Genomic DNA, 24,638 nt, shown 5'->3' on the forward strand with positions numbered 1-24,638 from the left:
GATGTAAGAAATTCGAGGGTAGCGCTGATAATGTTGCTATTGAGCGTTTTATCGTGGCGTTTTGAGCGTTTTTCTATTCGCTCATATTTTTATACACTCGCATCTTTTGCAAAAGAGAGTATAACGGTTTTGTTCATCTAACGGTTTTTTGTATCACCTAAACTTAAACGAGCTACCTAGATATGGAGTTACATATTATATATTTTATGAATTTAACCATATATATAAGAGACGAGATGAATTCCGTGTAACTGTCGCTCCGTCCGTCTGTTTGTTCGTACAAGCGATAACTTGAGCAAAAATTTAGATATTTCTATTGATAAAACTTGGTATATGTACATATTCCTTGGCACCGTAAGAAGGTGTCACTGCCACGCCCACAAGTTACTCCACATTAAGATACAAAACTGTAATTTGGGGTCACAGTAGTCAGGGACACCCATGGGCTAAACATTTCTTTGAAGTGGGCGTGGCCCCGCCCTGTAAATCATTTAAGGTTCATATCTTGCTAACTGCTTAAACTAAACCAACTAAACTTGCTGAGAAGAAATATTTTTAGCATGTCTTTATCTTCTTCTTCTTCTATATTGGCACAGACACCGCTTACGTGGTTATAACCGAGTTAACAACAGCACGCCAACCGTTCTTCCTTTTCGCTGTTTGGCTTCAAGTGGAGATTTCAAGTGTAGCCAGATTTTTTTCCATCTCGTCTTTCCAACGGAGTTGAGGTGGTCCTCTTCTTCTCTCTTCTCTTTCATCCATTCGAACGACATGACCTAGCTTGCGTAACCGCGGTCTCTTAATTCGCTGATCTATGTCAATGTCCTCATATATCTCGTACAGCTCATCGTTCCATAAATCATCCAAAGAACCATAAATCTTCCGCAGAACCTTTCTCTCGAAAACTCGCAACGCCGAATCATCAGATGTTGTTATCGTCCATGTTTCTGCACCATATATATGGTACAGGACGGGGATGATGAGTGACTTGTAGAATTCGCCCTTTTTTCGTCGAGAGCGGACTTTACTTCTCAATTGCTTATTCAGACCGAAGCAGCACCTGTTGGCAAGAGTTATTTTGCGTTGAATTTCGAGGCTGACATTGTTGCCGCTGTCAATACTGGTTCCAAGCTAGACGAATATCTACGATTTCGAAGTTATGCCTGAGACCCAAGTCGCCAGTGCCACGACTGTTCGTCTTTATAAACTTTGAAAATGGGTCAAACGGTCATATACAGGTCAATCCTTAAATACCTCATCTTAATTCGCAAATTGCGGGAGTATAAAATTGTCGGTTCCAGCCGAACTGAGCCCATGCTTACTTGTTTTTATTACTTATGTCTTATTCATCTTACTCACTTTAGTTCCTACTACTTTGGTGAGTTTTAAGCGGTTAAGAATTTTCGGCACAAAACAAAAGTATAAATAAAAACACAGCAAATGAGGGTGTGGGCTAAAGAAATGCTGAATATATAGAAAACACAAAAAGTAAACAAGAAAACGTGTATAAAATAAAATTCGAAAAAATATCGTGGCATAAAACCTGTTACAATACCCATGGTAATAGATCAGGCAGTAAGCGCTAACGTCGACGGCGACGTAGGTGCCAGCGGCGAAGCCTACGCTGACTTAATTATTTTCTGCTGCTTACACACACATATACATATATGTAGATATCGGAGAAGCATATACATACATAAGCTTGTTAAGACAATTGTTCTTAAATTTTTACATATGAAAGAAATTTCAGCAATTTAGACATATGTACATATACAAAGTTGGTCTCCATTTTTAGAAGATACAGTTGCAAAGCGAATTCGTTTGCAGATTTCTTTTGTTAAAACAATAACTGTAGTATTTTTAACTACTAATAATAAAACACCTATTGTAGGCAAAAACAGTCAAACAAAACATCTTAATTTGTGCTAATCGTTTTCAGACTACTTGAATAACGGTTTTTAGTACGTTAAAAAGAAATATAAAAGTACAGCTGCGATTCCACAATTTCAAATACAAGCCAAATAGTAAGCGTGATCTGAAGTTACAAGCCTAACGGAGCTTCAGATGTTAGGAGGGATGTTACGATTCCTACTGCTGGCTGGAGTTACAGGGTCGTCGCTCAAATTTTACACGTTTTTATTTTATTTCGAATTCTTAAAGTTGAATATTGAATTTTTATTCTTTTTTTGTCAAAACTCTAACCTTGATGCGTTCTTTAATGTACCACCGCCGGTGCGAGGTATTCGAATTTCTGGATCTGGAACATGTTGGATGTAATGAGAGAAATCTGGGTAAGCAGTTACAGTTGAAGGACTATACCCAATTCCTACTTTTGGCTGCGAGCGGGTGACGGTCTTGAAACAAGCCGTTCGCTATATAAATGTGTATAAAACTTTATACCACTCGCCTAGCGAGGTTGTGCGCTGGGTTTGAAAAACAACAGCCAAATGATGAAAGACCCCACTTTTGATGACGACCACAACAAACGTAAGAAGAACTATGATTTAACGCCATACACCTAGTATGTCCGGTATCTAAATTGGGAAGGTGTCGATGCCAAGCTGGTTGATGTCTTCGTTAGAGTAAAAGCTGACATCACAGCCGTCCAAGAAATGCGATGGACGAATACGAGTAGGTTCTTGTGACATTTATTACAGCGGTCATATAAAGGAGCGCAAATTCGTTGTAGGGCTACGATGTAAACATTGTGCTTGGCGATTTTAACGCCAGGGTGGGCAAAGAAGGTATCTTTGGTACAACTATTGGAAAATTTAGCCTCTATGGCGAAATCTCTCCAAATGTATTGATGCTGATCGACTTTGCAGGATTCCGAAATATAGTTGTCTGTAGTTCTAGACTCCAGCACAGGAAAATTCATCAAACTACTTGGCTAACTCCGGATTGAAAAGCTCGTAACCAGATCGATCAAGTTGTTATAGATGGACGACACATCTCCAGCGCCCATGACGTGCGTACGCTTCGAGGACATAACATCGACTCGGACCACTATCTTGTTGTTGCGAAGGTACGCACCCGCCTCTGTACTGCATCTTATGCCCGGCAAAAAGCACAGGGTAGGCACGACGTTAGAAGCTATGGTCTCAACAACCGTGGCGTTAATTCTGCTTTCTCCAGACTGGATAAGGAAGCAAGGCGTATGTGTCTGGTTGTGAACGAAGACAAAACGAAAAATCTCCAGTCATGAAATAAACAGTAATCGCATTCTCGACTTGGCTCGCACGTCACTGTTGGAGTTATAACTTTGAAGTCGTAGACAACAATATCAGCCTTAAAGTCCAACGCAGAATCATTCTTGCCAACAAGTACTAGTTTGAACTGAGTAGGCAATTGAAAAGTAAAGTCTTCTTCCACCGAACAAAAATTTAAATCTACAAGCACCTCATCATTCCCGTCCTGATGAGGCGGCCCAAGTAGTGTTCGAGAAAAAAGTTTTGCGGAAGATCTATGCTGTTTTGCGCATTGGCAACGGCGAGTCGATGAACAATGAGTTCTACGAGATATATGTATATTAGGGTGATTCAAAAAAAATTTATTTTTTTTTCGTTTGGTACTCGGAAAAATAGGTTCCTAGACACCTCTAGACCCTGAAGAAACTACTGAACTTATTTTTAATGACCAGTCATATAGAGAAAAGAAACATTCGGTTTTGTTATTTTATTTCGAACAACAACAAACAAACAAAACTAAGAAAAATTGGCAAAATGATAAGCAAAACAAAATCAACCAACCGAGTTAAAAGTCGGCATTTTGAGATAAACAAAAATCTGCACCAGCTAAATCAGCCAAATAACACTCTGTAGACGAGTGTGACGGCATAGCGGTAAATGCACCACTGGGAGAATAACAAAGAAACAGCAACAACAAACAATTTTAACTGTGACTTGGAAAAAATCAATTTTTATTATTAACTGGTTTCTTGTTTGTAACGACGGCGACTGCAACGATAACGGCGAAAATTGTAAGCTTCAAAATAAACGCTGTAATTAATATACATACAAACATGCATACAAAACTACGGATAAACACACGATTTTAATAAAAATATGAACACGGCGGTTGAGCGCTGGAAACCACAACAGAACCAGTACTAGCGTTGCAAACGTTTTGAGTCAACAACAATAACAATGGAAAAATGCAAAAGCAAAACCGCGTCGAATTGGCAACGAGAAAAGTAAATGCAATAACTATAATACAAAAACAAATAAACAAAACAATGACAAGCTGCAGAATAAGTAAACAAAGCGGCAATAATGTTGGCGATAATTTAGGCGCGCAGCTCCACGGACTGTGCGACAAGCTAACTGTCTGACTGGCTTGTGGCTTTGGTGTGGCCTGTAAGCCAACCGTCTGGCTGTTCGGTTAAGGCAAAATGTGGTCTACGGCAGGGAAGCGAGTGAATTCTCGTATCTGCATGCAGCAACATCAAGTCAGAGGTGCCACATTTAAATGTCAAACGACTGCGTCGATCGATAAACATTCACAAAATTATAGTGAGCACACATAGTATAATATATATGTACATGTAAGTATGTATATAATAGGAGCGCCTTGGGATGGGTGTAAGTAGATTGTATAGACCCTACACCCATGTTAGAAATATTGGAAGTCTCTTCCCTTGATAAAACAAACAAATACACAACAAAATTATAATAAAAAAAATAAAGAAAAAACTTAAGCTCGTTATCTAATTCAATAAATTTGATAAACAAATTCGACTACAAAAATAGTAACGTAGAATTTTCAATCAAACACACTCAAAGTCTTTCAAACATCGAGAGATACATACTATATGTCATAAAAATATAAAAATAATAATATTTCGTAATCTGAACAAATTTTGGAAACATATAACCAGGGGGCCTATTCTGTAACTTGATTTGAAAAAAGTTTACTCGAATTCGGATTTTTTATATTCTGTATCTCGATTTTCGGATTTTCAAGCCAATTTTCGAATAAAATATTCGTTAGCTTTTGAGTTGTAGAAAGCAAAAAACGAAAATTGTACGTATTTTTTCTGGCACAGGGTGGTCCAACTTTCGCATTATTATAAAGTAGATCCGAATTTCGAATAGAATAAATTTACGACTCGAGATACAGAATAGGGCCCCAGAAATGGGTAGAAAGTTCACAGTTCGGGACAATCCGTGGCCTGGTATATAAAGGCATAAGTTAGAAATCTATGAAAATCTAGTAATTTCCTTTTAGGAGTTTATGGGTAACACAAAGGACGAACATCCGTCGAAGTGAGATCCTTCGTTTAGGACCTAAATCTAGGACCCAACCTAACCTAAAGATATGTAATATTATTATCACTAAATTTCTATAAATTTTTATCATTTCATTTAATATTGAATCTGAAAGTAACGGGTAACCCAAATAGAAGTACTTTTCTCAATAGCCTTTTTATGATAAACATAATCAACGTACTGTACGTACTATTCGCAACACCATCACCCATCGTGAGACCCAGCATTCATTATTGAATAATATTCGACCGAATAGACCACGCCCAGCATGCAGTGAAGAAGACGCTGAGAATGTACACGAAGACCGTGGAGAGTCGATTCGGCACCATTCGCAGCAAATCGAACTGACGTATTTTTTACATTTTACGTCGAGATCTTAAATTAAAAGCGAACAAAATACAGCTTGTGCAAGAACTGAAGCCGCTCGTCTTTCCCAAGCGACATCGTTTCGCTCTATGGACTCTTGAAAAGTTACAAGAAGATCGCTTGTTTTCGAATCAAATTTTGTTCAGCCATTTTTGGCTCAATGGGTAGAATCAAAATCGCCGGATTTGAAACGAAAAGCAACCTGAAGATTCAAGAGCTGCCATTTCATCTAGAAAAAATAACGGTTTGGTGTGAATTGTAAGCCGGTGGAATAACCGATCTATATTTCATCAAAAATGTTATGCCTGAAAATGAAGCTCGTGATCTCGACGGCAATTATTTTCAGCAAGACGGCGTCACTTCCCACACATTCTATCAACCAATGAATTTATTGAGAAAACACTTCGTTTAGAAGATAAGATCACGTTTTGAGCCAATCGATTGGCCATCAAGATCGAGTAAGTCACACCATTATTTTCCTGTGTGGTTCTGTAAAGTCTAAAGCCTTTGCGAACAATCTCGCTTCGATTCAGGCCTTGGATCAAAACATCACGCGTATCATTCGTCAGTTACCTGTCGACATGCTCGAACAAGTAATATAAAATTGGACTCAACGGATGGAACATCTGAGACGTAGCCGCGGCCAACCTTCTAAAGAGATAATCTTCTATAAATTAATGCTAAAGAATGTTCCTTCGAATGATAATAAACACCCACCATTAAATATAAAGCTTCTGTATTTTTTCTTTCAAAAAGTAGGGAACCTCGAAATGTATCACTCTTTACAACTTTTTTTATGTTCATGTGAAGTTTGGTTTCCGTAGGTCAATTGCTGAGAAAAGTAAAAGTTAAAGAAACAGTGCTTGAGAATCGTTGTGTTAGCATCACATAGATATCAGAGGATCTTTTGTGAATTGACACAAGACATTTTGGTTAATGTTTTGAGTATGAAGTGTGTCAATGCTAGACTCGTACCAAAAAACCTGAAGTTTTTGCTAAAACGACGTTAAGTAAAAGTCACATAAAACGCACTATTACTTGTGAACATTGAAACTGTCCTACAATCTAGTGAATGGAGGTCCAAAACTGAGCCGAAACTGTTCGATCGTCATTCAAAAATCAAGGTGAATGAAGCAATTCGTCACAAATTCGCAAATTCATGGACTCAATGACAATGTGCCGTCACATTTGTGAGTGACTTTTTGGCTAAACACGATACGAGGGCACCGTATTCACCAAAACTGAACTGAAAAAACTGCTTCATGGAACGCACCAATAGTCCATTGAAGCCATTAAGAGCGAAGAAAATAGGTTCAACATTACGATATTCCTAGATGTTTCTCGTTAAGGTTCTTGTTCGCTAAATAGAGCTAAAAATTATGAATACCACACAATTAAAGGAAAACAAGAATTCGAGAACATAATAGAAAGCAATCGTTGGAGAGCTTCAAATTGTTCTGATACATAATATGTATTTCATTTAGTTCATGAACGTATCTACATACATATGTATTTTCACATGGCATAGACCGACTCATAAAGCATAAAACATTTCCCAAAACACTGTCAAAAGACCGTCGATGCAGAATCTCGAAATATTTCGAGTCTCTAGGAGTTACATGTGTTTTCGAGTTTCAAAAAATCGAATTTTTTCATTGTCTTATTAAATTCTACAATCCTCTAGAATATTGTCCTAAACTTTTAAGTTGATTCCAGTGATAGTTTCGGAGATGTAGCCGTGAGGACTTGTGCGCTCGAGGCTATCTATGCTTTCTCGAAACTGTGTTCATAAAATTTTACACAGGTCTTTGAGATACAATTCTTAAAGACATGGACGAAGGATTTTTTTTTTCGATTACAACTATTTAAAAAAAATTTCGCGAAATTTTCAGTCAAATTTTCATTTTTTTTTTTTGGAAAAATGTCTGCAAAAATCCAATTTCCATTTTTTTTCTTCGTCCAAGTTCTATTTTAATGTTTTAACTAAAATATGTATTTATTATATGAAAAAAAAATTGTTGAAAAAAGGCTGCTTTTTAACCGAGGAAACCCATGTAATCCCTTAAGGGATCGGCTCAGTGTGTCACTCCGAAAAATCACTGATTTTCGCGATTTGCGATTGTAATATTTGGATTTCGATTTCAAAATTTGAGAGAATGTTTGTTACAGTGTATTCTATCCGATGCAAAAAAACAAATCGATTTCTCCAAATTTTCATACTGAGATGATCCCTTAACAAATTATTCACTTGCTCACCATTTGCAAAACCCTTAGATGGCATAAATATTACTCAGGAAAGTTTTAAATTTTTTAGGAATAACTATTCTGACTTTTTTATATTAAAGTGAGGTTTATAAATTAATATTAAATTTGACTTAAAAACAACTTTAATGCATGATATCGATGATATTGACGGACTTAAATGACGGCAATCGTGTTTTAAACAAATTTGAAAAACTAATTGTTTTCAATATCGGGCAATCATTCAATATATTCAGTATTCAATTTTTATACATGTATATTATTTCATGAGATGGACAAATGTAATCTAAGGCAAGATGCTGCTAATTATGGTTGCTTAAAATATTTCATGTCAAGGTAGACAGTTTATAAACTTTTTCCGGGGAATATATGTTATATGTAAATACAATGATATGGACAGATATACTATATTCATACAAACAAAATTTTTTTATATAAGCTTATCGAATTTAGCAGAGCAAACTTTAAGCAGACCAGCAATAAATTAACAAACTTTCCATTAGCTAAGCTAACTGCCAAATAATAAAACTTATTCAAGGCAGTAATTTATTTATATGTCTAAGGTACTAGAAATAACTACAAATACATATGTATATCTAGCTACGTTGGGATACTTCGTTTTTCTTCCGAAGAGGTACCACTTGAATAATACTAACATGATAAAATAAAATAAATAAAAAACCCGCTTGCTATACACAACTCAAGCGGTAACTTCTCTACGAAACAAAATATAACTGTTAATACAGCAAGTCACTGTATTTGTAAAATAATTATAAAACAACTAAAATCAAAATTAAAACAAGTAAGGAAGAGCTAAGTTTGGGTATAACCGAACATTTCATACTCTTGCAACTTGCAAAGATTAAAGACAGGGAAGTACCTACATACATAAGGCTTCTTAGTTATATGTAGTCTAGAGTTTATACCCAAATTTATTCGTTCCAAGCACAAATATTCACCGTTATAAGAAAACCATACTCTTTCAATTGTATTAAGATAATTGGCCGATGTATGCGGTATTAACTCACCCGGACGTTCGAAAATCTTTATATAAGGTACTACATACATACATATATGGGAGCTAAGGAAAGTATTGACCCGATTTAACCTTTTCAGGAAAGGATTGTCTCTAAATTTCAATAATATATCTCACACATTTACCGATATTTTCGGTAAAAAGTCAACTATAGGTACTACGGACTAAATATTCGGTACCTGGAGGCTTGAACAGTTTTTTTTTGGATTTTGACAATCTTTGGCTATAAAGGTTGGTACGCAGCTCTCAAGTAATTGCTCAAGAAAAAAATACATTATTTCTCAAGTAATTTTGGCAGCTGGTTACGCATTGTGAATGATCTACATTAGAAGAGCAAGAGAGAATAAACAAAGAAAACAAACTTTGTGCGTAATATGTATGTGTGTATGTGTATGGTAACATAAATATTTTTATTGAGAATTAAGAAATGTTGTTGATGTTTGGTAGGTTTTATACAACATTTCAAAATGGAATATACTTCATAATAATGATTTCAACTAATTTAGGATGAATTTGACGATTACTTCGATTTTCCTTCAAGAAACAATTGTTGATTTGATGTTTCTTCGCAAAACAAGGTTTGCCATATTCACATTTACTGAAAAAGTATCAAAAATTGGTACTAGATTTCTTGAGAGCTGCGTACTAGCACAAGTAAGTTTGTCGCAGGAAAGAATCTTGACCGTTTCTTAAGCGTTTTTTTATATGAAGTTTTTACGTTTCTTGAGAGCTGCGTACTAAGCTTAAAATGGTATTTTCTAAAGGCATTGTTCATGCAAAGCTTTCTATCCCGTAATATTAATTGTTTCTTGATTTGTGTACTGGAACGTGAAAGATATGTGATTTTACCTAAAAGTGGGCACTACCACGCCTTCAATCCAATTTTGACACCGGATCGTATAAAGTCCTTTTATACCACCTCTACTTTTGGCGTATTTAGTAAATGATTTATGGGGTTTTTAGTAGTTTTTAAACTTCCGTTATACGGAGAGTGAGCGGGGTTATCTTCCAATTTCATCTCTCACACAGTCGGTAGAGGTTCTGATAGTATTTGCACTAGGCGAATTTGGTTGTTGTAACTTAAGTGGTTTAAGAGATATGTATATTAAACTCATTAGAGGGCGGGGCCAACCCCACTTTTTCAAAAATTTTTTGCCTACAGGTGCCCCTTGCTACTGCGAACCCCTGTGCCGATTTAGATTTTGTTTTATATCTTAATTATGTGCTTAGTTATGGCATTTTATTTAAAAAAACTTTCTTTGATGGCGTCTTGTTGGCGTGTCAGTGGTCTAATTACGCCCATCTACGAACTCGTACTTTTTTTGCCAAGGAGCGCGCATACCGAATTTCATCAAGATATCTAAATTTTTACTCAAGTTACAACTTGCACGAATAGACAGACGGACAGACAGACAGTCACCTGGATTTCAACTCGTCTCCTCAACCTGATCATTCATATACATATGTATATACATACATAACCCTTTGTCTATCTCGATTACTAGTCTCGAGTAGTAGTACTCTGTAGCAACATGTTGCAAAAGCATACTCGTAAAAACAAAAAATAATTTAAGAAATCCAAATAATTGAAATCAAATGAAGTCAACAATAACAAATCTAATACTGTAGCCATACAAAATTAAACGCGCACAATGGAAAAACTCGTTTACATACAAATGAACGTATTGATAAAGTTGGCCATGCGCGAGCCTAAAATTTCAATGGATGATCTTTCCGGCACTGCATCGGCTATCCGGTCGTTGCCACCAAATGCGTTGATCGCAGAATAAATCGCCAACAACAAGTAGTTGCGTACATACATTGTGGATGTATACAGTTGTTGTTGTGGTTTTGGTTGTTGTTATCGCGGTGTGTGTGCATGTATGTGTGTCATGTATTAAGCCGTTTGTAAAATGCGAGTATAAGAAAAGGAATTTGTGTAGTGTTTATTAGTATTTTAAATCCAGTAGAGAACATTTTGTGGATAAAGGTTTATCTGATGTGATACTATGTACTTTTCATTGGATAGGCGGCTGATATCGTACAAAATATTTATCAAGTAAAGCTCATGAATTATGAATGGCTAATGGAGGATGATTTCTGCGCGAATGACTAAACAGAAAATGTGGCAGCACAATTGTGCATTCTAAAGTATAAAAAAAATATTTAGAAAAATGTTCTTCCACGCTTGCACCAAAACAAAGATCGTTTAAGTAAATTCTTTGCAAACAGTTTGTTTGCATACGATTCGCTTGCTTAATGACTTTCATGAAAACGAAGCTCACTCGCCGACTGTCGCACAGTGGTACGAATAAAAAAAAGTAATAAAATATTAAACATTTCAACGTACAAATATTAACAGACTTTTATGGATATCATCTGCCATAAACAAGTTTTCTATATTTTTTAGAGTGGTGCGTCAGTTTTTAAGATATCGATCGGAACTTTTGCACAAATGCTTTTCTTCCAAAGTAGCTGCTCATTGTCGGAACCGCCGATATCGAAGCACCACAGCATATAGCTGATATATAAAGTGAACAAACGGAACCAAGTGCCTACAAAGCAAACTTTTTCATTTGACATGGTATGGAAAACTTTTTCTTGAACGAGATATCTCCACGAAATTTGGCATGAATTATTGTCCAAAGCAACGGTAAAATCCGCAAGGAAATGGTTCAGGCCGGACCAAACAAAAGATCTTCATAAAAGATATTCTAAGGATCAAAAATTTAATTCTGCAAACCAAAAATTATTCAAAAAAAAATGTTCAAAAATTGCATTTAATTGTTGTGGTATTCCATTGTATATTAGCGAAAATCTAATCTTCACGTACGAGCCTTATCAAAACAGCTTAACACAGTTGTTCTATTTGCTATTTCTGCACAAGTCTCATATTGCTTGTTAATAAAATTCTTACGAGTTGAAAATGATAAGAAATTTTGCACGCAAAGCCAAAAATATTTTAACTTCTAGCGTGCAATGAACTCGTTTAATTGTTATTGCAACAAATTTTATGGTTTTACGAACCACTGTGCGGTGCCCGCGTGTTTGAAATGCAATTTGTTGCGCTGGGTGAGTATGGGTGTCTGTAAATGAATGCGTGTAAATGAAGTGTTGATATTTTCACGACGCTGTAGACATACTTTAGTCCATATATGGTAACATAAATATATATGTACATGCATACATACATACATAGGTAAGTGTTTTTGAAAAAGAAGAATTCCGTCTGACGATTGCCTAATGATCGAAGAATGTGCATTTACATTTTAAATTGTCATGATTAGCATATGGAATTGTTGAAAAATGAGTAAAAAATCGATTTGTAGTGGTGCTTGTTTTGTTGCTATAATGCCATATACTATAAGTTATTTATGATGTATAAGTATATATGTTTGAAGAAATTATTGCAATATTGACTATTAAATTGTATGTATAGGTACTAGTAGAGATCATTATTCTTCAGAATAAGGTGTTATGTATGATAAACTAACGGTGTACTTTATTATGAAAACTGTCATATTAATATTGGGTACTTCATTTAATAGGATGTACATAACCTTAAACTGTTTAGTATATAGTGATCATTAGAAGAACGATTGTTAATATCAAGATTACTGTAGAGTTTTCAAATTCCTCCGAGTACTCAAAACAAGTTAATCGAGATTGTGCAAAGGAAATCTACTTTTATATTATTTTACTAGAAAATATTTATTTAATTATATCAACACTACTGCATCGTAGTAGACAAGCCCACGAAAAGATCAATTTTTATTCACAAAATTATCTAAAACTTGAAGACATTAGTTGAATTAGTCATATTCACATTTTACATGAACCATTTCCTAAGTTTGCTTTTAATAAGATCATAAAAAATTTTTAAATTTTTATTATTTTCCAAAAACCATTTTTGTATAATGTTTGTGTTTTTGTTGTACTTTTGATTACGAAATATTTAAACATTTCAGCTGCATATATTTATAAACTGACATGAATGTGCCGCCTAACTAGAAAAAAAAATCAGAAAGTCATGGAGCTCAACTAACTTGAGGTCCCTAACAACTCATTGAAAATTGCAAACAGCTTGTATATACCTATACCACCTTCACTGCACCAATACATTTGCAAAATCACCGCAACGTCTCCTGCTTTAATTTTATTATTTACAGCACCACATAATCATACTTAAATATTCACTATACAATGAGATGCGTCATAAACACACAGAAGAGTTAGAATATAGAGTAGACAAGCATACACTGCATAGAGTACTCGTACATACCTTCTAGCAGTTTAACGAAATTATCAGGAAATACACCAACTTTGCCATGCAGTTCACCCTTCCACCAGCCTTTATCCGGCAATTCCATGCTGATGATGGTGATGATTTCGCCAACTTTCAACTCCAGCTCATCGTCATTTTGTGGCGTATACGGGAACTCAACGCGACAGTATTCCCGTTGCGGTTTCGGTGGCAACGATGGCGCAATCTCATCCACAGCGACATTACTTGTGCTTGTCGCGCCGGAATTACTACTAACACTACTGCTATTCAATAGATCCTCTTTGGAACTGTGAAAACTAATGCGATTCATTTTCTTCGTTGTTGAACTGGTGGCGGTTGCAGTGCTTGTGCTTGACGTTATGGAACTACTGGCGCCGACTGTCGACTTCTCGACAGATGCTGTTGTTGTGGTCACCGCTGATTTTGCAGCTATTGATGTGGCAGCACCAGGACCGACTGCTGGTCGCTTACTGGCAAAAATAGGTGATGGCTCAATAACGGTAACGAAATTTGATGGAAATACGCCGACTTTGCTTTTTAAACGTCCACGCCACCAGCCTTCCTCGACCTAAATGGTGTATAATAAAGAAAAGTATATGAGAAAATCATGTGGAAAATGCGAAAATTCTATGAATGAGCAGCATACACATAGGTATGTATGTGTTGAATATACGCTAGCCACAGCAACAATGGATATAATGTATTCTTCTGCGCCTATTTACATTTTTTCGCTTTGCACAGTCGTAACTGTCAAAGTGACGTAAATGTTTGGGTAACAGCTATTGGCGCTACATAGTTGCCGACTAGCTGACTGCTTACAGATACATATGTATGTGTGCATGCTTTAGGTAAGTAAGTGTACAAACCTCCCCAAGGAATTCAATGACATCACCCACGGCCAGCGACAGTTCGTCGTCATTGACTTGTGTGTAGCTGAAGATGACTTTACAGCGGCGATTGGCTGTTGCGGACTTCTCTCTGCAATGATAATACGAATTTTAGTATATTCAGCGAAAAATTAAATACGAAAAAAAAAATATTTCAAAGAGTTTAGAGATAAGAAAATGTGAGTGTGATTAGTGCAATTGATAAGAGGGTTTTTTTCTTTTTGCTTGGGAGGAGAGAAAAACATAGTCCTTCTAAACTAGAAATATCGTTGACTTCTAGCGCCAGCAAGAATACCCTTCACCAATAAAAAACAAGTTCAAACAAGAACTTGATCGTTCAGTTTGTATGGCAGTCCTTCTAAACTAGAAATATCGTTGACTTCTAGCGCCAGCAAGAATACCCTTCACCAATAAAAAACAAGTTCAAACAAGAACTTGATCGTTCAGTTTGTATGGCAGCTCTATGCTATAGTGATCCGATCTGAACAATTCGTTCTGAGATTGTATCGTTGTGTTTGACAATAAACCGAATCAAGTTTCGAAAAGATCGAAGACAAAGACGTGTGCAAAATTTCAACGTAAGTTCGCTTATATTACAAAGACGGACATGATTAAGTGAATTTTACTGGACAATATGATCATTACATATGTATGTATAAGAGTATGTATGTATTTCATAGGATATCCGACTTTTCCTTCTGGGTGTTATAATTCTTCTGGCAAACTTAGTATACTTTGTACAGGGTATAAAAATGCATATTTCATCCTTCTACACCCTTATCTTCACATATTCCAAAACATCATCATTAATTATTTAAACTCTCTTATCACTAAAGTGCAGCTCTTCGACGAATACATGTAGTATGAATACAAACCTCATTGTGATTTTATTTTCGTCGCTGTTATCAATAATCCGCACGAAATTATCCGGAAACATGCCGATTTTGCCGTTGGATTGCAGTGTGCCTTCCCACCAGCCGCCTGGCATCTGTTTAATGTTGTGTATGAGCGCGCCTTTGACTAAGTCCAGCTCATCGGGTTCCTTGGCCTCGTAATCATACTCAACAATGGCGGAAACTATAAAGTAAATAAGAAGAGAAAATCGATTACGGTTTTGTTTTTTCATACTTGTGGATTAGAAGAAAAACCAGCAAGAATTTGTTGCAATGTTTTTTTTTAACAACAAATGAGAAATGTAAAGCTTAATTAGAAAACTGGCAATGCGTACTTTAAGTACCGTAAATGAGTTAATTTGTAAGAAAACATCAGCAGCGCCAACACCAACCCTACCAGCCGAACACCATAAGCGTCTTGTGCGTAATTGTTTCCAGCGTCGTATTACCACAATTAAGTGAAGATGGCGTCGAAAGCAAACGTCATAAACATCAATTAAGCCCTGCTAAGCCGCAGCAAAGAATGTTGAACTCAATTTATAGAAGATTCCACAACGTGAAAGCTCTGCACACATGAACATATTATTGTATGCATGGATATAATATATAAGTGTATAGGCTGAGTGTTATATTTCATGCCACTCTTCTTATCTAAAGAAATTCGAAAGAAGTCCATACAAATGTTATGACCTCTTGTACCGCGCATAACCTCAAAGGTGTAAGATCATGCTATCGAATAATCGACCTAATTCTGAAATTTTGACCTGCTTAAACAAACAGAGTAAGTGTTGCAATTCGGTTGCAATGCATCGAATTTGTATGCTTTTATGTGGCATAATCTAAAGATATATTTTTAAATATACACTCAGGATCAAAGTTTACCCAGACCAGACCATGAGCGCAAACCGAAACGATAAGTATTTTTTTTTTTTTGTTTCAGTGAAGTTTTAAATATTCTTACAGTTTTTCTAATAGTTATAGTTTGGTGTCCTATCGAAGATCGGAAACAACATTTTCGGCATATTTTACCGTTTTACTATCAAAAGTGTAAAAATGCTGTTCATGCATTATATAATGCATACTGAGTAGATGTGTAGACCAAACGCTGAAATTGGTTTGCAAAATTGCGTTCCGGCAAATTCGATCTTGAGGATGCACCACGTCCTGGAAATTCTTGACACCGATATGGATAAAATGAAGTCGTTGGTCGATGCATACCGTCGACTAACAATTCGAGAGATTTGAAAAAGTTTAAAATTGTCTAAAGCAGCCGTTCACAAGCACATGAAACACCTCGGATTAATTTTGAAGCTTGACATATAGGTGTCTCATGCTTGCGCAGAACGAAATTCGCTTCGTCGCATTAACGACTGTGATGTGCTCATCTAACATCAAAAAGTGATCCACTTTTGAAACGTATAGTTTTTGGCGATGAAAATTGGTTTATTTACAAGAATGTAAAGCGCAAGAGATCATAGTCTAAAAAAATATGAACCTGCTTAAACAATTTCAAAAGTCGATAGTCACCAAAAAAATATTATGTTGTCTGTTTGGTTTCAAAGGGGTCTTTTGTTTTCAGTTTTTGCCCGAAAATATCACGTTTAATTCTGAAGTGTAGATCAGCAGGACAAATAGAGTAATAAACTGAAACATAAGAGGCTAGAATTGATAAATAGAAATAGTTTAGTATCCTACCAGGATAATGCTAGACCTCATACAAATTTGATGACCACCCAAAAACTTTTGAATGGGTGGTGCTACCACACTCACCACCAAACTCGGACTATTCTAATTCCGATCTCTGAAAAATTTTTGCGATGAAAGGTCCTGCACCTCAAATCAGGACGTCACTTGGATCAGTTTTTTGCGTGCAGGAATCAAAAGTTTTATGAGCGTGGAATCAATATCTTGCCCGAAAGACGGCAAAAGGTATAGGAACAAAATGCAGAATATTAATTTTCATAAAATGTTTTAGCAATAAAAATAACCGTGTTTAGGTTCTACAAAATAAAAAAAAAACAAATTTACTTATTGAACGACCCAATATTTCGTCCAAAATATTTGTAAAACTAAAATCATTGTAAAAACCCGTTTGAACGTATGTTTTTAAAAAAAAAAAGTAATGGGTTCAAGTCTACCTAGATCTTTATATTACGAAAATATTAGAGCTAAGAACATCTATCTTGCAATGAATTTTCTTCACAGGTGGCCCTTGCTACTGCGATCACCTGCCAAACTGGAATTTTATATCTTAATTTAGTGCTTAGTTATGGCACTTTATAGGTTTTCTGTTAATGGCTTCTTGTGGGCTTGGTAGTGGTCCGATTACACCCATCTACGAACTCGTAACTCGTAACAGGGTATATTAAGTTTGCCACGAAGTTTGTAACACCCAGAAAGAAGCGTCGGAGACCTAATAATGTATATATATAAATGATCAGTATGTTGAGTTGAGTCGATTTAGCCATGTCCGCCTGTCTGTCTGTCCGTCTATCTGTATATATAGGAACTAGTTTCTCAGTTTTTAAGATATCGTTTTGAAATTTTGCAAACGTCATTTTCTCTTCAAGAAGCTGCTCATTTGTCGGAACTGCTTTTATCGGACCCTATAACATATAGCTGCCACACAAACTGAACGATCGGAATCAAGTTCTTGTATGGACAACTTTCACATTTGACAAGATATATTAACGAAATTCGGTATATGTTATTTTCTAAGGTGACAATGTAATCTCCGAAGAAATTGTTCAGATCGATTAACTATAGCATATAGCTACCATACAAACTGAATGATCAGAATCAAATGCATGCATTAGAAAATTCCTCATCAGACGATATATCTTCAAGAAATTTGGTATGAGTTATTGTTCATAGAAATAATGTAATATCGGAAGAAATTGTTCAGATCGGCTCACAATAGCATATAGCTGCCTTACAAACCGAACGATCGCAATCAAGGGCTTGTATGGAAAACTTTCGTGTGTGTGTTTTACTCATAACTGTGTATCTTTGTGCCTAAAATAAATAAAATCGGAAGAAAACTTGACGTACCCCCCAAATAATTAATATCAGGATTTTTGAACATCCGGCTCACTTTACTCCATAGATTGGTGATTGCATGTGAGTTACCTTAATGAAACCCAGGGAACATATTTTTAGTATGTGGGATGATATAAGTTAATAGATAAATTCGGATCGATACTGCCAATATACTAGATATAATAAATTTCGTTTTTCTAACAAACTTTATGCCGAATATGACGGTCAGTGTAAAAGTTATTTATAGTTTATGTATTTTAGATTCCGATCCTCTGGTTGACGTTTTACATACATCTTTAAGTATTTCCCTGGCGTTGATTCTTCCAAATTGCAAGATTATAAAATGTTCGGTTACACCCGAATTCAGTCCTTCCTTACTTGTTATTAATTTCGTATAAGCCTCTTGTTTAACACTTGTAACAACTGTTTTTGTTGCATAAACGTAAATAATAACGAAAACAATTGAAATGACTTGAAACACTAACCACAAAAGCAATAAAAAATAACACATAATTGTTGTTAGCAAATATTTTTGATACGTTTTTTTAGAATACGCCAACTGTAATTTCATATATATAAGACTGCTATTTTCTTAACATATGCTTATGTAAATAAAAGGTATGTACTCTATTATAAAGCGCGTGTTCTCAATAAATACATTTATTCGATCAAGAAGGGCTTAGTAAGTTACGTGAGAATATTGCCGTTTTTTATTCATATGCCTAGTTATATGAATATTACAACTTATTTCAAGAGTAGACATTCAAATTTGCATATTTTTCATTAATATTCTATCCATAAAACGTCATCTGCGCAATTAGCTACCCTGTATTAGGTGGTTTCAGAAATTTAAGTCGATGAAATTTAAAAATTATTTTAAAAATAGGAATTTTAAAATAAGCAAAAGGTAGCTGTTTAAAGCCTAGTGTAAGATAGAAACTCCAAGTCAGGTTTCACGTGATTATAACGAAGTTTCTAGACTCTACAGTTATTTCTTCGCAGGTCAACCTTTTTTCCGAACCAGATAAGATAACAAATAACATAAGGAAACAAATTTGATCAACCAAAAACATATTTTGCAGTAAATAGAACAGTTTATTGAAGCCAAAAATTAATCCATCTAACCTATGAATAGCAGTGTATGTACATACTACTATGAGCAAAACATAGTAAGATTTTGGTCATAATTTTGAAATTCTATATTTATTTTTCAAAATCTATCTCGTTCCCCACAAAGTAATCCCACTTGTGCCAACATTTTTCCAATCCACGAAACAGTTGTTAACGCCGATTTCCGGCAAAGCCTTCACTGCGCGTGGCGATTCACTTTTAATATCTTCAATTGAATGAAAACTGGCGAATACGATGGTTGACAGTTTGGCCGGTCGGAAGGAATTCGGAGTGCACAACACCTCGATAATCGAAGAAAACTGTCAACATAATCTCGATTTTTGATCTGCTTTGACGTGATTTTTTTCGGCCTAGCTCACCCCTGCCACGATATTCGGCTGATTGATCAACTGTTTCCGAGTCGTAAGCTTAGATCCAAGACTCATCGCTAGTAATAATATGCTTCATGACATCTTGGAAGAAACCAATCGTGCTTTCACTTTTTATAGGCCCAAATGGCCTAAATGGTTTTCACTGATCCTTGCAACGATGCCAGTAAGATCTCGATTCTCAAACACCAACGCGTTCTCGTCCCTCTTTGAATTATTTCTACCAATAAAAAACGCTTGCTCGAGACAAAAAATTTTCATCGCAGACCTTTTCCAACATTCTGAACGTTTCGGTGCCAGAAATTAGATTTCGCAAAAAAATTTAATGGAACTGCATGGTTGAATAATTTCACTCATCGCAAAACTCGCCGAATGTACCTTATGCACATCAGAAAGAAAAGCCTCTATTAAACATTAATGATTATTTTGATTTGACATTTGGCACAGATGCCACTGGCAGTCATACCAACCTAAAAAAATATATTTTGACGAATAGATTTTAGCGCGAAATTTTAATTAAAAAGTCTTACTATTTTTTGCCCATAGGTTATATTAGGTTCTCAGGCTGATACCAAGATGTTTTACGTGGATTCCCGCTAGTAGTGAATGAAGATATTTACATACTTGTTTTAAAAAATATAATGACTTCCTTAATTTAAGTGAACACTTTGTTAGCTATTTGCTTACAAACTAATCAATTTTATGCTCTTGTTAACGCCAGAACATCAGAATATTAAAATACGTTCACTTGGGAACGAAAAAAAACACGAACAAAAGAAAAAACATTAATTAAAATATAATGATGATGAACCTGACGAAACTGGTGTAAACAACCATTCAGAGAAATAATTGAATAGTTTTGTGCTGAGTGTTTACTACGAAAAAATTAAAATATGTTTTCATAAATTTATTCTTATTAAAAATGCAATGCATAAATTCAGTAGAACACAGCTTTTAATCAGCAAAGTATGAATACGCTTTAAAAATGCCATAACAATGCATAATTTGTGCACATGAAACAGCAACAACCGCAGATAGGCGATCAAGTGCAGTGACCAAGTTTTATGGCACTTTTTAATGATCATAACTGGCCTAACTCGCTGAAGTCGTTTGGCCACCGACAGCTGCCGGCCGACACAAAGGTATTCATTATAGATATGTATATGTACTAGTATACCATTATACATAGGTATATGTATATGTACTTTGTATTGCACGAATGCACGATGACACTTTGCCACCAATCGGTTGGACGTGATGGGCGCACTGAAGACAACGGCGAAGATAACGAGCGGAACAGCATAATTAAATCGTACAAAATTGCATTCGAATGTAGCCGATATAAACATACTTACATATAAACAAAGTCACAAATTTACTCTGCTCATGCAAATAACTAAGTTTGTAAAGACACGCAACCTTTCGACCATTTTTCCATCTTTCTTGCTCTCTCACCATGCCATTACAATATAATCAAGCAGGCGGTCAGGTGAAGAGTGTCTGGCGGAGGCGCGCAAAACTAGGCCAATGCAGCCATGTTGCTGTTTAACCTCAGGTTACTTAGCCACAATGACGAATGTTGAAAGGCAAACGGTGAATAGCAAATGACGAAAACCAAATGTTGATAAATAACAACAAAAGCAACAATATACCCAGTTGGACTTGGCGGCAAGCGGTCAACAAAATAATTCCCTCGTGGTTTGCCTTTGAGGTAATAAGTTATGTTGAACCTTTAGCTATACTTTTGTAGGACCACGAGGTTAGGTATGGAGATAATTTTATTAAAAGTTATATTATCAAAGTCCGGCAAGTAACTCTTTGTATCATGCTCACTGCGATGCTGTACACCGTTCTATCTAATAAGATATTAAGAGCGAATATTTATATTGATATTGAACGGGCAGTTTGTATGGCAGCTATAAGCTATATGTATTTGCCCGATCTGAACATTGTGCACCAGGATTGTAGCGCTCCTTTGTACAATTATATTGTGCAAAATTTCGTTAAGATATCCTTTCAAATTATCAAGTTTTCCTAACAAGGACTTGACTTTGATCGCTAAGTTTGAATGGCAAGTACAAGCTGCAGTGGCCTGATATCGGTGATTCCGACAAATGCGCAGCTTCTTTGGGAGAAAAGGCCGTGTCCAAAACTTCAGCTCGATATCTCCAAAACAGAGCGACTAGTTCGCGTATATACAAACTGAAAATTAATATACCCTATTCAGTGTATAACGATACAAACTGGACCTGTTCTGGAATGCAACTTTAAGAACAACGATATCCCATTCGTTTTACTCCTCAACTGACACAGTGAAACACACATAAGCAATAATAACAACACGGCCTCAACTCAAATCGTATTCCCTCTCTCAAGTAGAATGAACTTTTCACCATTTTATTATTACAATCCTACAAAGTGATACTTGAATTGTAAAAAGCATATCATGAATATGTATATAGTGTGTACGATTGTGAAGATATAGCAATTTAAATAACCACAAAAAGTGTAAACGATAATTGTATACATATGTACATATGTATGTATGGCAGTACATGAAATGGCACGTTGGTGGCAAGCAACCGCGGGCCACAAAGCAAGTACGACATAGTACTCATACTCATATGAGGTAAATATCAAAAGGCAAGAACAAACTGTGTGGAGGTGTATAATGAGGTGAATGGAGAGCGAAGAAAGCGCAATGAAAATAAACAAACAAGCGCATGAACTACGTACAAGAAACATAATAGATAGATAAAGAGACAAGCAACCGGTCGAAATGATAGTGCGGCCAACGTAATAAAGCTCGTCCGCAAGAAGTCATAAAATGTGAAAAAATGGGGAAAAAATAATCGCACAAAGTAAGCAGCGAAAAACTTGTTTTCCATGTAAAGTCGCGTAGAGGAGATCGCTGGTGAAATGGAAAACTAGCGATGTCAGTGGGGCAATTTCGGAGAAATTCTGCCCTTTAGGGCAACATACCTGTAACACTACATAGATAGTGTAGAGGTTAAGTTGAACGGTGGAAAAGTTTGAAATGCTAATTTAATTAGAATGCTGCGCTTATTTTTACAAGAGAAAATTATTTTTTCATATTCATTTGAAAAAGCGCATAAAGTTAATGTAACGCTGGTACTTTTTACTTTTTTTTATTAGTCCTTACGAAAAAGCTTTCAACTAAAAATTTTAATATCAGCATTATACAGAATGGCTCTAATAAAAAGCACCTAAAAAATAAGTTATTCGATTCGCTTAACAGTGGATCACGGTGATCGAACAAGCAAATGGTAAAAGTCACATAGACTAGTATAATCAAATCTTCTTCTTCTTTATTGGACAGACAGCGCTTACGCGGTTATAGCCGAGTTTACAACAGCGTGTCAGTCTTTCTCCCTTTTCACTGTTTGGCGTCAATTTTAGATTTCAAATGCAGCCAGGTCCTTTTCCACCTCGTCTTTCCAACGGATTGGATGTCATCCTCTTCCTCTGCTTCCTCCGGAGGGTGCTCCGTCGAATACTCTCAGAGCTTGAGTGTTTTGATCCATTCAGACGACATAACCCAGCCAGGGAAGGCATTGTCTTTTAATTCGCTGAACTATGTCAATGTCGTCGTATAACTCGTACCGTTCATCGTTCCATAGATTGCGGATTTCCTACACTAGCTAGGTTATTCCTCACCACCATATAGCAGGACGGGGATGATGAGTGACTTGTAGAATTTGGTCACTGTTCGTCGAGATTAAATTTACACTCGAGATGGTATGACAAGGTTTTATAGGAGCCGGTGTGTGTGGCCCCGCCAACATTTAGGGTGAAAATCCACACCTCTGGACTTACTCGGCCGATATCAACCAAACTCGGTATATAACTTCATTCTGCTATTCTGATGTCATCAGACTACAACCGAGCCCTAGAACTTTTCCCGAATAGTGCCTTTGCAGTGTGCCACCTGATGACCAAAAATTGCGTAAATCCAGCCAAAATTGTTCAAGCCCCTAGGTACCGAATATTAGTATCTCAGTATATATTTTTCACCTTTTAACGTAATGCTAGCCCGCCAGCAGTCGAAAATTATATATACTAGAAACCTCGAGCTTGCTAAAGATGTGTCAATTGATCAAATTCAAGTCCAGAGATGTCGCAAACAAATACTTTTGAATCAATAAAAACCAGTCAAGAGCCAAACCAATTTGTCATACCAGATATCAGTTGAAACCCCCAATTTGTTTCTTGACTTAAATTTTTTCGGTTCACTCACAGATATTCACTATGCAGAACAATAGGGATCAAAATTTTGTGAATAGTTGGTTGGGGCTGAGCGACGTCTTCTGTTTTCGTTTCGTTGATAAGTCTCACTTTAGTGACTAATCTTCGAGGTAACACGATTTTTCTACTTGCATCATCGATTAAGTAGACTTTCCAAAAAGTTTTAGGGTTTGTTACCCCTAAATTGTAAAGAAAACCCAATTTATGTAAAAAAACTGGCTTATCACATGGGCGAAAAACTCGTTGGCCTTTGGTAACATTGCGCCACAAATAAAAAGAATACTCGACAATTGTCTTGGAGTATCAAGCTTAACTAGGATACTGTCAAAATTGTATGACATTGTATCCAAACGATTTCATGTTATTGGGGACTGAATTTGACATAAAGCAAGGATCATGAAAGTACATGGTATTGGATAGAAACAGGGACTTAACAAGTATCTTAGAAAGTCCCTTATTACAGGCAACTAATAGGTAGGATTCTCTAAGTCTAAGAGCGGACTTCGTGTCATTTGCTTACAGAACAATTGGCAGTAAATGTAAAGTGATGTTTAGTGTCTGACTTGGCATTGTTAGTTAAGAGGTTATACATATACAGTTAAAATTTTCAAAGAATCGATATTTTTTATTTTTCTTTCTTAATGTAAATATAATTAAGTATACACACAGAAAATTTCATATCATTCCGGTGAATATTTTCGATGTTATACGCAAATTTCAAGATGCGTTTCAGAGTGCTTCTAAACACAAGGCCAAAGTTTAAACGCGTTTTTCTCAAAATGGGTTTCAAAATCGGTGACCAACATTACTCGAAAGCGGCTAAACTGATTAGTCTAAA

General features: G+C 36.0%; 1 protein-coding gene across 12 annotated transcripts in view; it reads right to left on the minus strand.

Moving 5' to 3' along the window:
• Positions 1-24,638, minus strand: part of LOC120768434 (serine-rich adhesin for platelets) — a 59,815-nt gene that overhangs the window by 16,424 nt on the left and 18,753 nt on the right. For 10 of the 12 annotated variants that reach the window (XM_040095178.1, XM_040095162.1, XM_040095146.1 and 7 more), the window contains 4 exons: positions 14,979-15,180; positions 14,083-14,194; positions 13,214-13,784; positions 10,606-10,680 (listed from right to left, as the gene is read on the minus strand). In XM_040095178.1, the coding sequence (XP_039951112.1) occupies positions 10,606-10,680; positions 13,214-13,784; positions 14,083-14,194; positions 14,979-15,180 (960 nt within the window). The remainder of the gene's footprint in view (positions 1-10,605; positions 10,681-13,213; positions 13,785-14,082; positions 14,195-14,978; positions 15,181-24,638) is intronic. The other 2 variants (XM_040095202.1, XM_040095209.1) reach the window with 1 other exon arrangement.

Source organism: Bactrocera tryoni, chromosome 1 (assembly GCF_016617805.1).
Source record: "Bactrocera tryoni isolate S06 chromosome 1, CSIRO_BtryS06_freeze2, whole genome shotgun sequence".
Lineage (NCBI taxonomy): Eukaryota > Metazoa > Arthropoda > Insecta > Diptera > Tephritidae > Bactrocera > Bactrocera tryoni.